This window comes from Rosa rugosa, chromosome 2 (genome assembly GCF_958449725.1).
Source record: "Rosa rugosa chromosome 2, drRosRugo1.1, whole genome shotgun sequence".
In the NCBI taxonomy this organism is placed as follows: Eukaryota; Viridiplantae; Streptophyta; class Magnoliopsida; order Rosales; family Rosaceae; genus Rosa; species Rosa rugosa.
This window is the reverse complement of record NC_084821.1, coordinates 27,960,807-27,975,001: the sequence shown is the minus strand read 5'-3', so window position 1 is coordinate 27,975,001 and position 14,195 is coordinate 27,960,807. Positions and strand designations below refer to the sequence as shown.

The following is a 14,195-nucleotide window of genomic DNA, read 5'->3' as shown; positions in this document are numbered from 1 at the left end:
TGGATCAAGACTACGGACGACCATTGGGGTGCTTGAAGCCTTAATCTTGTCAGTATTGAAACGCCTAAGCATCTTTTGGGTATAAGCTGATTGATGAATCCGGATACCATCTCTACGGTGCTCAAGTTCTAAACCGAGGCAAAACCGTGTCTTCCCAAGATCTTTCATCTCAAACTCAGATTTCAAGTGTTCAGTGGTTTCCCTTAACTCTTTAAGGGTGCCAATTATGTTCATGTCATCGACATAAACCGCTACTATTGCAAATCCGGAACTTGTCCTTTTTATGAACACACATGGGCATAGTTCATTATTGACATATCCCTTTCCAATCTATTAGTCACTTAGACGGTTATACCACATTCGTCCGGATTGTTTTAATCCATATACTGAGCGTTTCAATCTAATCGCAAACGTGCTCTGTGGTTTAGAGCCACTTGATTTGGGTAGCTGAATTCCATCCGGAACTTTCATGTATATTTTCGTATCTAGATCCCCATATATATACGATGTAACCACATCCATAAGCTGCATGTTCAGTTTTTCAGAAACTGCCAAACTGATAAGGTAGCGGAACGTAATGACGTCCATTACGGGAGAATAAGTCTCCTCGTAGTCAATTCCAGGGCGTTGTGAGAAGCCTTGCGCCACAAGGCGAGCTTTGTATCTTACAATCTCGTTTTTCTCATTACGCTTTCTAATGAATACCCATTTGTGACCAACTGGTTTGGTGTTGGGTGGTATTGGTACAACTTTGCCAAATACCTTTCTTTTTGCTAGAGAATCAAGTTCTGCCTGGATCGCATCTTTCCATTTTGGCCAATCAGCTCTACGTTGGCATTCATCAACGGGGCGTGGTTCGATATCATCGGTCTTAATAATATCACGCGCTACGAAATACGCGAATACATCATTAATGATGATGGAGCTTCGTTCCCACGTCCCATGTACACTAGTGTAATTTACAGAGATCTCTATGTCCTCAGGGATAGGTTCTGACATTGAGGCGTCCCCCAATGATGTCTCTTGGACATAACCATAATCCGGAACATTCTCATGGGACGGATTTTGAGTATCGATGATCAAAGGATTTGTTTGTGCCTCATTCGCTCTCTTTCTAGGGCGAGTATCATTCGAACCAATCGGTCTACCGCGCTTCCTTGCGGGACCTGTGGCCATAGACGCCACATCATTGCCATGCTGGGCAATGGCTCCATCTCCTGGTGTCACAGGAGTGGCGTTTTGTCCAGTATTCGGGACATCGATCCTTGCAGGCACGTTTGCAGCAGGTATGTGTGATCTCGTCACTTTAGTAACATCAGAAAAAGCATCAGGCAGAGTGTTTGCTACGTTCTGGAGCTCGATTATTCTTCGCACTTCAAGTTCGGACTGTGCGGTACGGGGATCGAGATGAGACATAGTGGGGACAGACCACGACAATTCCTGTTGTTCCTGTTGAACATCTGTGTTCTTATCTCCCCCTAACGACGGGAAGACTGTCTCATCAAAGTGACAATCCGCAAATCTAGCGGTAAAGAGATCGCCTGTCAAGGGTTCAAGATAGCGGACAATGGTTGGAGATTCATATCCAACATAAATGGCCATTCGTCGTTGTGGACCCATCTTAGTAAGCTGTGGCGGCGTAATAGGCACACCCAAAAATGTGTAAGTGCGAGATATCAGGCTCGTACCCAGTCACTAGCTGTAACGCAGAGTAAGATTGGGTTGCAGTGGGTCGTAGACGAATTAGCGTCGCTGCATGCAGTATTGCATATCCCTAAGTAGAAACAGGGAGATTGGTGCGCATAACCAATGTCCGTGCTATCATCTGTAGTCGTTTGATAGCGGCTTCCGCGAGACCATTTTGGGTATGAACATGGGGAACTGGATGCTCTACATCAATCCCCAGTGACATACAATAGTCATCGAATGTTTTCGATGTAAACTCCCCAGCATTATCAAGTCGAATTGACTTAATTGGATGGTCAGGGTAGTGAGCCCGTAGACAGATAATCTGGGCAAGGAGTTTAGCATAAGCAGCAATGCGAGTGGAAAACAGGGCGACATGTGACCAGCGTATCGACGCATCAACTAATACCATAAAGTATTTAAAAGGTCCGCATGATGGTTGAATTGGTCCACGGATATCCCCTTGGATTCTCTGTAAGAACGAAATGAGTATTTTAGGATCCTTTGCGTAGGACGGTCTCAATCCTAATTTCCCGAAGGAACAGGCTTTGCAGAATGAGCGAGGGGCCTTAGAAGCAACCAATGAGGATTTTGGTTGGGCCTGAGCGTCTGTAACGCTATTAGAAGCAAAATGTGTGACTACATCTCCCATCATGGCGTTGGAACCATGGAAATTGTTGTTTATGGCGTCATGGCCTGGAGGAGGAACAACCATGGCGTCATGCTCATGGTTGGCGCCATTGATGGCGTCATCACATGGGACTTGGGCGGCCCTATGGCGCCCCAAGACAGCTGTAGCGCCAGATGCTGCAATTGTTGAGGTCTTGCTAAGTCCTGGAATCAATTTTCAATTCTTGCTTCTTCTCACTCTGAAGAATGGATGTCCATGTGAAGTCTTTAGTATACGGGGCATCATATCACGACCAGGGTGTCCTAGTCGGTCATGCCAAAGCCAGTATGTGTCAGAATCCAAGAGATCTTCTCTTATGACATTATTGGATTCGATTGGTCGAATTGTAGTGACATAAAGTCCACTAGATTGACACATAAGCTTCTCTAAGATGTGCTTTCGTCCACAATCATTAGAGGTAATGCAAAGGAACTCTTTTCCGTTCTCAGTATGCGTTTCCGCATGGAATCCGTTGGCTCTTATATCTTTAAAGCTCAATAAGGTTCGATTTGCCTTAGGAGCGTAGAGAGGTTCAGTGACTTTAATCAAGGTGCCATTTGGCAATAGGAATTGGGTCATTCCATGTCCTTGAACTAAACCTGATGGCCCAGCCATCGTAGTCACAGAGGAATATGTAGGCAACATCTCTAAGAATAATTGCCTATGGCGTAGAATGGTGTGCGTAGTCGCACTATCCGCAAGACATTGTAGTTCTCCAGAATCCATTCCTAAAAGAAAAGCTCGTAATTAAAAAGGAGTCATAAAGAAAAGAACTCAACTTTTATTAATAAGCCAAACGGAATTACATCATCGTTTCTTTGACCAAGGAAAATCTAATCCAATAAACTAGCTAATGCAAAACAATGGTAGTCGTCTAACTCCTTTCGGTAATTCCAATGCAAATGTGACCAGGTGAGTAGAGAGATGTCGGTGGAGCAAAGCTCACTTGAGTACCACTTATCTCAAAACCTTTCTAGACATCACACTTACATTGAGTACGCCTACTTTGAAGAAAGACTAATACCATTGGCATCTACTACAAAAAATAATATGGCAATTGCCTACATCTCTTGGAAAATAAAAAGACTTAATCAAAATCGCCAGTTTCTGGGTCTTGATCCTTGTAGTCTTCCACCCTTAGATCCAGATCACCATCTTGATCTTCTTGTTCCATATAGTTTGCCTCCCTAGCTTCGCGATACATCTTGTATGCGTTTGCAACATTCTGGGATGCTTTACATGCTTTGGCCCAATGTCCAGTTGATCCACATCGAAGACAAACATCATTATGGTCAGGCTCCCTTGATTGAGGCGCCTTTGGGGCGCGATTTGGAAGACCATTGCTCTTGGTGGCGTTACCACCTTGGTCGGAGGCTCCGCCTCTCTCTCTCTTCACACGTTGACCTCCACGGTTCCGTGCACGCCTCTCTTAGTGATTTCCTTCCTCTTTAGGGCTAGAATATGGACAAGAATGTCCAGAATTGTCCCTACTCTTAGGGTTTCGCTCCTTGCGTCCTCCCTTAGGGGCGCGACTATAGTTAGACTCCGGAATAGACTTAGTTCCCACGGGTCTAGCATTATAGTTCTTCACAAGGATATTGTCGTGATTTTCAGCTACGTTCATGGCACAAATGAGCTCATGAAACCTTGTGATACGTCCTGCATTCACATCAATCCGATAATTCTTTGAAATCATCAGGGCAGAGACGGGGAAGGTAGAGAGAGTCTTCTCGATCAACATCGTATCAGTTATGGTTTTGCCACAAAACTCCATCAAAGACTTGATACGAAGAGCTTCCGAGTTATAATCAAGCACAGACTTGAAATCAACAAAAGCGGAGGCTATGCCATCTCACTTCTAAATCAGGAAGCAGGGAGTCACGAACGTTGCCAAATCGCTGCTCAAGTTCCACCCATAGTTTTCTGGGGTCTTCCTCCTCATTGAGGTATTCACTTTGGAGCGCGTCATTCATGTGCCTTGTCATGAGAATTATGGCTTTAGCTTGATTTGCTTCAAAAGCAGTAGCTTGCTCAATGGAGAGCACGTTCTAACTAGGCTCTTGGATGGTTTCCAGAAGTCCATCAGCCTTAAGATGTTGGCGCACATCTCGGACCCACCTATGGTATCCAGCGCCAGTTGTCTCCAGTGGAACAAAGTTCAACTTGTTCAGGTTACTCATCCTGAAAAACAACACAAGATTAGGGTTAGTTTCGGAGCGAAAAAGGCTACCACGAAAAACTATTAAATTTCTGAGCGTAGTCGCTTCTAAGAAATTAGGGATTTTCTGAGTGTGGTCGCTTCCAAGAAAATCTGATTCCAAGATGGGTTTTGGATTAGATCGAAACAACGATGTATGTGGTCGATCGTTTTCTTCTCAACAAACTCTAAATTTGGAGGACTCTACAAGCTCCAAGCTTGGAGTGAGCACGAACCCCCACAGCTCGGCTTTTGGTCTCCCCTATGAAGAAGAAAGGGGGGTAGAACAAGGGAGGTTGCAAGTCCCCGAGAAAAGAAGAGAAAAGAATAAAAAACTTCAAAAACGGGAACCTTTAGTAAAACATACCTCTTATTGCAGAGTGATGGATGCGGTGCTTTGTAAGTGGTCGCGGGGGTCGCGGACGTCGCGGAGTCACTAGCGTCACGGGGTACGCAGGTTCGCGGTGTCGCGGGTATGCAGAGTCGCGGGACTGCGGGGTTGAAGAATCGCGGGCGAGTCGCTGGGGTGGCGGCATCGCGGACATCGCGAGGTAGCTGGCGTCTCAGGCTCGCGCAGTGTCGCTGGCATCGAGGGGTCGCTGTGTCGCGCGAGGGCAGGAGGCAATCAAGCAGGGCTTGCGGGCGCTGCAGGGGCAGCGAGGCTAATCTGGTAGGATTAGTGTTGAGTTGCGACGCAGGGGCTACTGGGCCAGCAGTAGTGCAGGCGAGGCTAATCCGGTGAAGTTTGATCAATTTCTGGGTTTTTGGTTTCTAAAGCTAGGGTTAGGGCTCGTGCTGATAACGTGTTGTAGAGAAACTGAAATTGAGAGGAATTTGCTGTGTGTTCTCATTGATAATAGGGGCCTCTTTATATAGAGGATTACAATGCATGGAATCTAAATCATACAAGGAAAGTAATCGTACATTGAATAGGAATCTAGATCCTTCTAATGTAACCCTATTACCACTAGGTCAAGTAACCTAGACTTTGGGCTAAACACAAAATAGAGATTTACTTAAACAATAAGACAATTATAAATAGAGTTAAATACTATTTACTCCCTATACTTATAGGGTTTCATCATTTCAGTCCCTGACCTTCGAATTTCACCTAAAAAGTCCCTAAACTCCTAATTTCCTCCCAATTGGTCCCTGCCGTCAAGCATCCATCAAAGTCTCCGTTATCTTGCTGACGTGGCGGTCGTTTCCCCCCTAAAAAGTCTATTATACCCTCACTTACTTTTTTTTTTTTTTTAATTAATTTTATTCTTTTTTTTTTTCTTTTTACCTCTTCTTCTTCCACATCTCTCCTGATCTCCGTCTGGTTAAAGACCCTCTATTATCCGGAAGCTCTCATCCTCCAGCATCTTCTCGCTGGACTGAGGATATGCATACCCATGACCAGAATCATCACTAGATTCGGGATTTCGTTAACTGCAGTAGAACCAAGTCCAATGATTAATAAACTATAATTACTTGCATGCAACTTTCATTACATCAACACTTTCCATATAATCACAAATAACAAATACCAACCTCACCTAATTCAATTCAATTTTTTTCGATTCATTCACACCTTAGTGAGCTCAATCAAATACAGTTCCATCACTTTCTTCATTCCAAACCACACCAGACCCAATTCCAATCAAAATGTGTGCCCCAAAACTAACATAAACCCAAAAATTCGATCTTGATAGAAAACCTCACAAAAACTCAAATACCCAAATGAGATTTTGAATCAAAACACTTCACCCATCAAAATCTTACCAAAAACTCAAATACCCAGAGCAGATAGGTGGGTTTCGGCGGGTGCTGGGCGGCTTGGGCGGCGTTGGTGTTGGGCTGGGTGGGGTACCCAGATTGCATATGTTCTCCTTTTGCCTCTCTCTCTCCTTGATGGCTTCAACTTGCTCAAGATTGAAATGAGTACTTCATGAATTGAATTCAATCTCAAGAGAAGAACTCGACCCATTTCGAAGGGGGACTGGATTTGAAAGGAAATAGGACATGTAAATACGAATTGGAGTCAATTCATCATTTCATCTCAAAACAGAATTTTGTATGAACAGTCATTGGTTTTACCTTGATTTTGGAAGATTCAACCGTTGGATTTTCATGAAATTTGAAGACAGTTTAGAAGACTCGATTTTGAACAACTTTTATGAAGAAGTCGTGACTATCTGAGCAACAGAAGATGGAGTTTTTAGACGCCGAAGTTAGCTGACGAGCAGAGTTTCGTAAGAATGAAAGAGTTGTTCATTCTCCACTATGTATTTCCAGATCAGGCCTAGTAAATCTAAAGTGATGAAGTGGGTTTTCTGAGAATGTAAAGGGTAATTTCATGAAGATATGAAGGCATTTAGGCTTGGTGTTGATTGCAATGGGATTGGTGGTTGGGTATGGAGAGAGAGCTCAGTGGTGGTTATGGTGATTAATTTGGGTGTGAAGAAGAAGGTAGAGAGAAAAGGGGCATCTTCGTCGTCTTGGGGCAAAACCAGTAAGCTACAGGGGTCTGGTGCGGAGCGGAGAGCGAGAAGGTCGGCGCGGTTGGAAACGTCACCGTTTTGGCTGACGTTGGTGTCGTCGCAGGTCTAGAGATGGAGAGAGAGAGATGGGTTTATTTTGGGTTTGTTTTTGGAAGAAGAAGACGCTCATGTGGAAGAAGATCGAAGAGGTAAAAAAAAAAACAAAAAAAAAGAGAGAGAATAAAATTAATTAAAAAAACTGAATAAGTGAGGGTATAATAGACTTTTTAGGGGGAAAACAACTCCACGTCAGCAAGATAACGGAGTCTTTGACGGCAAGGACCAATTGGGAGGAAATTGGGAGTTCAAGGACTTTTTAGGTGAAATTCGAAGGTCAGGGACTGAAACGATGAAACCCTATAAGTATAGGGAGTAAACAGTATTTAACTCTTATAAATATAATTGGCACCACCGTTCCTCTATATTATGACAAGCAAGCTCTTACGTGTTTCGTTCGGACTACCTCATCAATTAGGCACCTCTCTCTCCCTCTGGGATCTACAGCCTCTGCTTTCTTAGATCTCAGAAACCCATCCCATCTCCATTTCATTCAAACTTTGGCTCGGACTTCATTTTTGATAAAAAAAAAAAAACAATTCCGCCATGAATTCCAACTTCGATTTCGATCTGGAACTCGGATCCAGCCGCCCCAGATAGCTTAACGACCAAAAGAACAAAACCTCTAACTACTGAGGACTAAGTTTGTCGACGGAGTCGTCGATAGCCACACGCTGCCGCTTCGGGAAGAAGGAGGAGGAGCCCTCAGAGGAACGTGAGAGTTGGGAGAGGTAAGCGGAGACTTTACGAGCACGTGAGAGAGAGAGAGAGAGAGAGAGAGAGAGAGAGAGAGAGAGAGAGAGAGAGAGAGAGAGAGAGAGGAGAGAGAGAGAGGGAGAGGGAGAGGGAGAGGGAGAGGAACGTGAGAGTTGGGAGAGGTAAGCGGAGACTTTACGAGCACGTGAGAGAGAGAGAGAGAGAGAGAGAGAGAGAGGGAGAGAGAGAGAGAGGGAGAGGGAGAGGGAGAGGGAGAGGGAGAAGGAGAAGGCGACTTGCTCAACGGCGAAATGTTCCTCATCGGAAAGAGATCAGAGAGAGAGAGATAGAGCATTTCTGGTTTTATGAATGATTTGTAATTTTATAATTCTTTGAAGGTTGAAAGTGACATTTCATAATTAAATGGGTTAGTGAGAATAAAAGTCTGTTATTGGGGAGAGTGGGTTAATGTTTGGCCACTTTTGTGCATTAAATTAGGTCAAGGCCCCTTTTCAAAAAAAAAAAAACAACATGATTTTTCACTGTTTTTCAAATTGATTGCATGGTTTGTTCATTTTAGGGTCCTTGACCCAAAGCACCAAATTAAGAAAAGATTAGCCCACTTACCCCAGCAACAGATTTTTGTTCCCACCTACACAGTTTAACGCTAAATGACCATTTTGCCCTAAGCCTAATTAATAAATTACAACATTAATTACCACTCTCTTTCTTCTCTCTCTCTCTCTCTCTCTCTCTCTCTCTCTCTCTCTCTCTCCCCAGACGACTTCGGCGTCTCTCTCTCTCTACTCAGATGACTCCGGCGTCTCTCTCTCTCTACTCAGACGACTCCGGCGTCTCTCTCCCTCGCTCCAGACGACTCCGTCGTCTCTCTCTCTCCCCAGACAACTCTGGCGTCTCTCTCTCTCTCTCCCCAGACGACTCTGGTGCCTCTCTCTCTCTCTACTATTTTTTGTCTTTTTGTTGCCTCCTCTTCGTTAATTCATTATTCAATTCACAAAACCATTACCTTTAACTTCATCAAAATCTTTGCAATATTCTTTGTGAACACTGAAAATAAAAATTTAAAACACGAAGAAAAAAAAATCAATATCTTCTTCATTGATCATAGTTGTAAATTGGATTAAATACTTGTTACTCCTCAAACTTTTGCCTGAAAAACAGTTTAGTCCCTCGCCTTTCAAATTAAACTGGATAGTCCTTATTCTTTCTAATTCTCACACAACAAGTCCAAAACAGGTCTAAAATGACTATTCTACCCCTAAGATCCTTTTTTTATTTTTTTCTCTCTCTTTTTTCAATTTCTCTCTCTTTTTTTATTTATTTTTTCTGCTTTTCTCTCTCTCCCTCTCCACAGATCGATCTTCTCTCTCTTTTTTCAATCTTCCACAGCCAGCAATGGCGGATAGAAAGAAATCTAAGAAACCCACAAACAACAACATCGAGCACCTCAAGATTGACATAGCCTCCTTCGCTTCCTCCCTCGGCCTCTCTACCTCTCTCCCTCCCTCTGATTCTTCAGGCTTCAACGATGTTGATTTCCGCAACCCCAAAAAAACCCCAACAGAGGCCTAAACCCTCAAAACCCCAGAACCGGAACACCCAGAATTCCAAACCCCAAAATCGAAACACCACCCAGAACTTCAAACCCAATGAAAGGCCCAATCTTTCGAAACCCCCTTTTCCTTCACTCCCTGATGTCACCAGCAACAGTGAAAAAGCAAAGACCTTTGAGAATCTTCCGAAGCTACCGTTGATTTCAGCCACCAACATTGGAGTTTGGTACGAAGAAGCTGAAGAATTGGAAGGCAAAGTGGTCGGGAAGATGAAGAAAGCCGAGGCAAGGAGTGACGAGGAGTGGAGTGGTGAGGTGGCCAAGAAGCGAAAGCTTGGAGAGAGGTTGATGGCACAGTACACGGCGGATTACGAGGCTTCGAAAGGGAAGAGTGGGGATATCAAGCTGTTGCTGACCACACAGAGGTCAGGGACTGCTTTTGATAAGATTTCGGTGTTTTCGGTGTTGGTTGGGGATGATCCCATTGCCAATTTGAGGTCTTTGGATGCAGTTTTAGGTAATCTTTTGTTTGCTGATATGTGTTACATTTTGCGGAAGACTAAGTTACTTGAAAAAGAGAGAGAAGATCGATCTGTGGAGAGGGAGAGAGAGAAAAGCAGAAAAAATAAATAAAAAAAGAGGGAGAAATTGAAAAAAGAGAGAGGAAAAAATAAAAAAAGGATCTTGGGGGTAGAATAGTCATTTTAGACCTGTTTTGGACTTGTTGTGTGAGAATTAGAAAGAATAAGGACTATCCAGTTTAATTTGAAAGGCGAGGGACTAAACTGTTTTTCAGGCAAAAGTTTGAGGAGTAACAAGTATTTAATCCTTGTAAATTTACTAATCTTTTTACATAGATTGAAATAGAGAACATTGAAATTGAAAGAAAAAATTAAAAAAATGGGAGTAAATCATATTATGATTTTATTAGGAAACTTTAATAAATTATAATTTTTTTATGAGTATAAATTAAATGAGAGATTTTCGCTAAAAATATTTATTTTTTAATTTGATTTGTCATATAAGAATATTCTTGGAAAGAGAAATGGGTTTTTTTTTTTTTTTTTGGTCTGAGAAAAGATAAATGGGTTAAATAAGTAAATTTAATAATTAAAATTAAAATGTAGGGTGTAATGAGCAAGTAGGGTGAACAAAGAAAATTGTAGGGTGGCAATAGCCGCACCCAATTCTTAATCTTATATACATCTTACTTGGTAAATCCTTCCTCCAGGCATGTGCCTTTCCTGGACGATCCACCCAGGTTCCAGCCATTCATAGTCCTCAATCTTGGTGGTGCTGTCTTGAAATTTAGATTCTTGTGCCCTGTCCTCGGGAGGTTCCAGTGATAGCCTCTCCGCGCCTTGATTGTGTCTAGGATAGCCTTCAAGAGTGGATCTTTCAGAGGCTCTTGGTGTTCCATGTTGCTTGATGGCGGTGAAAGGGAGTCAACATGCTTTGGGATATATTGGTTTGAAGGTTGGAGGCCAGAAAGCTATGGCAACTAATTAAATTATTTTGTACTCTCTGTCTCTATATGTTTATCCTCCCTATATTTCTTCTGCAAATGTCTAGTCTGTCTTAAAGGGGCTAATCCTTGATTCTCAATTGAAGATTAAGCGACTGGCTGCAGTGTATTGGCCTCTCTAAAAAAATAATAATGATAATAATAATATAAGGAAGGCATAATTATTTTCTTTTTCTTTTTTTTTTACTAAAGAAAATAAAATTTCGAGCTTTTTTTTTTTTTTTATAAGAAAAGAACTACAAGCAAACAAACTAACTACTAAACAGAGAAGTCTCTAGGGCATCCATAATTTAGCCTATCAAATAAAGCAACAGCAGTTGTGGCACTGGAGAGATCATGGCTCCAAACACGACTTGCACCAAGGTTATGACCCATTTTTATCAAGGGATCAGCGGCAAAGTTGGCTTCTCTAAATATTTGGTTGAACTTGATGTCTTGAAAGCATGTTGCAAAGCTTCCTCATGTAATGCAAGCTAAATCTTCTAATTGGTAATTGTGATTCATTATGTATTAGACTTCATTAAAATCCACATGAAACTCCTGGTATGCCAAGCCGCCTACGACCATAATTTGTAGTTCTTCAAACCTTCAAGGCAGCAATATTCTAATGGTTTAATGCCAATCTCTGCCTTCTTCGCTTCTATTAGCTTATGCAGGAGCACTAATGACAACACCCAAAAATTTCTAAACCTAAACTACGTGTCGGTGTTGGGTCATGCTTCGCAGAGTTCGTTGGAGATGAGCTAGGGCGCGCGTATACGTTGGTGTTCTGCTCGGGCATGAAAAAGTGGATTTGAAGAGGTCTATGGTGGTATATGGATCCGATGCTGCTTGGCAGAACCATACAGCTTATTGGCCTTTAAGAGATCTAGAGAGAGAGATCGGGGGCGCGCGCATGCGATCATATTTTGGCATTTTGTGCTGCCTTCAACGTTTGTAAACCGTTAGATTATCCCGACGGTATAAAATCACATCCCGGATGGATATAAATATACATAAAACCCTAGAGACAAAAGCTTAAACCACCGAAAGCTTTCCAACACTTTTTTGGAAAAAAGAAGCTTTCCAAAACTTTTCATTATTCATTCCACTCACAACTGTACCAGCTCCCTCGGTCAAAAGCACGCTTGCTTGCTAGGATAAAATAGAGCAACCAGTCAAGAAGACTCCATCATCATCGATCATCCATCAGAACCGCGACCGCCATAGCAAATTCGATGCAGCCTGAAAACCAAGAACTCTACCGCTTTCTTGCCCAAAACGGCTTAATCAACGGTCATCCCTATGGATCATTTCCCGGAGGAGTAGCTAATTGTGAGTTCTCATCTTCAGCTTCAGCTGTTCCTATGCAGCACAGCTTTTGCAGCTCCTCCTCTTATTACAGTAATAATTACCCCTTGAATAATCTGGAGGGGTCTGGGGTACTCAGTACTACTAGTACTGATACTACTACTACACCTCACGACAGAGCCCTTGCTGCTCTCAACAATCACAAGGAGGCCGAGAAGAGAAGGAGAGAGAGAATTAACTCACACCTCGATAAGCTTCGGGCACTTCTTCCTTGTAATTCCAAGGTACGTTTTTTTTTTTTTTTTTTTCTGAATTAATTTGCATATCCATACGTCGATCATCTTGTACTCGCTTAATTAGCTGGGGTATATGAGAATTAACTTGATTGCTTGTATTTTTCGTTTTGGTTTGATTTTTTTTGGCGAACTGAGTTTCTCAGACTCCTCAATTAGTCTCCGCTCTTTTTGTCTTAGATCTGTCGACTGTCGACAAAATCTAGTTTGCTTTGTTGACTAGTTGTAGTACCTACTGTACGTTTGCTTGCTCAGACAAAGTTGACAAAAAGGATTGAGAGTACTGCTGCTGAAATTGGAATCCTAGACTTTTTTGACCATATATAGTCCTTGACGTTAAGAAATTATATTCCTCGTTGAATTGTATTGGATTATTAATGGTTTGTGTACATAATTACAATTATATTAATTCCGTTTATAAACAGTACTTTAATTAGGAATGGATTCTGAGAACTTGGATCCCAACTGTTTGAGGCTTTATTAAAGATAAATATCGGCACTGTGCCACAGCAATATATATCAGATTCCAAATATAAAAAAAACAATGATCAATGGTAATTTGGGAAAGTTGGTTAACTTTTTCATTAGGGTTCTCTTATTCTTATCCTTTTTGTTCGTAACTTTTTGTAATCTCAGACAGACAAAGCCTCGCTGTTAGCAAAGGTGGTTGAACGAGTGAAAGAACTGAAACAACAAATGTCAGAAATCTCAGAACTCGAAACATTCCCTTCTGAAACTGATGAAATTACTGTACTTTCCTCGGGTGAGGATGATTATTCGAGCAATGGAGGAATTATTTTCAAAGCATCATTGTCCTGCGAGGACCGACCAGAACTCCTATCCGATCTAATTGAAATACTAAAATCCCTCCACTTGAAGACACTTAAAGCTGAAATGGCAACTCTCGGAGGAAGAATCCGCAGTGTACTTATTGTTGCCGCGGATAAAGATCACACAATTGAATCAGTTCCCTTCTTGCAGAATGCATTCAAGTCTTTATTAGAACGCTCGAACTCTAGTGAGAGATCAAAAAGGCGTCGCCGTGTATTAGATCCAACGTTACTCGTCTAGCCTATTTTGATTTATACATTTTACTAGCTGATTGCAATACTTTAATTTTCAATATTGATTTTGTCTTTGATTATATTTTATCTTAGCTTCTTTTTTGAATTTGTGTGGGTTTGTTTTTGATTAATTCCCATGAGAACAAATGAAGATGAAAATGATTTATAGATGGGGTTTATCGAGTGCTCAATATATATAGATATGGTTTGGATTTCACAGTCTTTCCTTTTGTCTCTTTTGAGTTTTGGCGAAGTTTATATGAGAGCCTTTATTAAATTTATCCCTGATGGTAATGCAATGTGTTTGTTTCTGTAAGATATTCTTTTTTGGTATGCGGTAAACCTAGAGGCTTTGTGATACCAACTCGAGGTTTAAGGCAGGGAGACCCTTTATCTCCATATTTATTTCTTATTGGAGCTTAGGAATTTTCTGCCTTACTCCGGCAGAAGTAGGCCGCAGGCCTTCTCTTGATTATTGGAATCTGTAGTGAAGCTTCTTCTGTTAACCATTTACTATTTGCGGATGACAGCATGCTCTATGCTAATGCTTCTTTAGAGGATTGGTATTAGATACAAGACGTCATTGAAACCTATGGGAGAGCTTGAGGTAAGTTAGTTA

General features: G+C 41.9%; 1 protein-coding gene and 1 long non-coding RNA gene across 3 annotated transcripts; one reads left to right on the top strand and one right to left on the bottom strand.

Moving 5' to 3' along the window:
* Positions 1 to 5,399: 5,399 nt before the first annotated feature.
* Positions 5,400 to 7,180, bottom strand: LOC133734077 (uncharacterized). 2 transcript variants are annotated; one of them, XR_009858038.1, is made up of 3 exons: positions 6,636 to 7,180; positions 6,090 to 6,537; positions 5,400 to 5,987 (listed from the first exon to the last, which is right to left on the bottom strand). It is a non-coding gene; the product is annotated as an uncharacterized LOC133734077 (long non-coding RNA). The 2 variants fall into 2 exon arrangements; XR_009858037.1 differs by having other exon boundaries at positions 6,095 to 6,537.
* Positions 7,181 to 11,942: 4,762 nt separating this feature from the next.
* On the top strand, positions 11,943 to 13,658 carry LOC133732366 (transcription factor bHLH106-like). The gene is made up of 2 exons (XM_062159903.1): positions 11,943 to 12,503; positions 13,149 to 13,658. Exons 1-2 carry the CDS (start codon positions 12,147 to 12,149, stop codon positions 13,581 to 13,583), a joined length of 792 nt encoding a protein of 263 aa, XP_062015887.1. The 5' UTR covers positions 11,943 to 12,146; the 3' UTR covers positions 13,584 to 13,658.
* Positions 13,659 to 14,195: the final 537 nt, after the last annotated feature.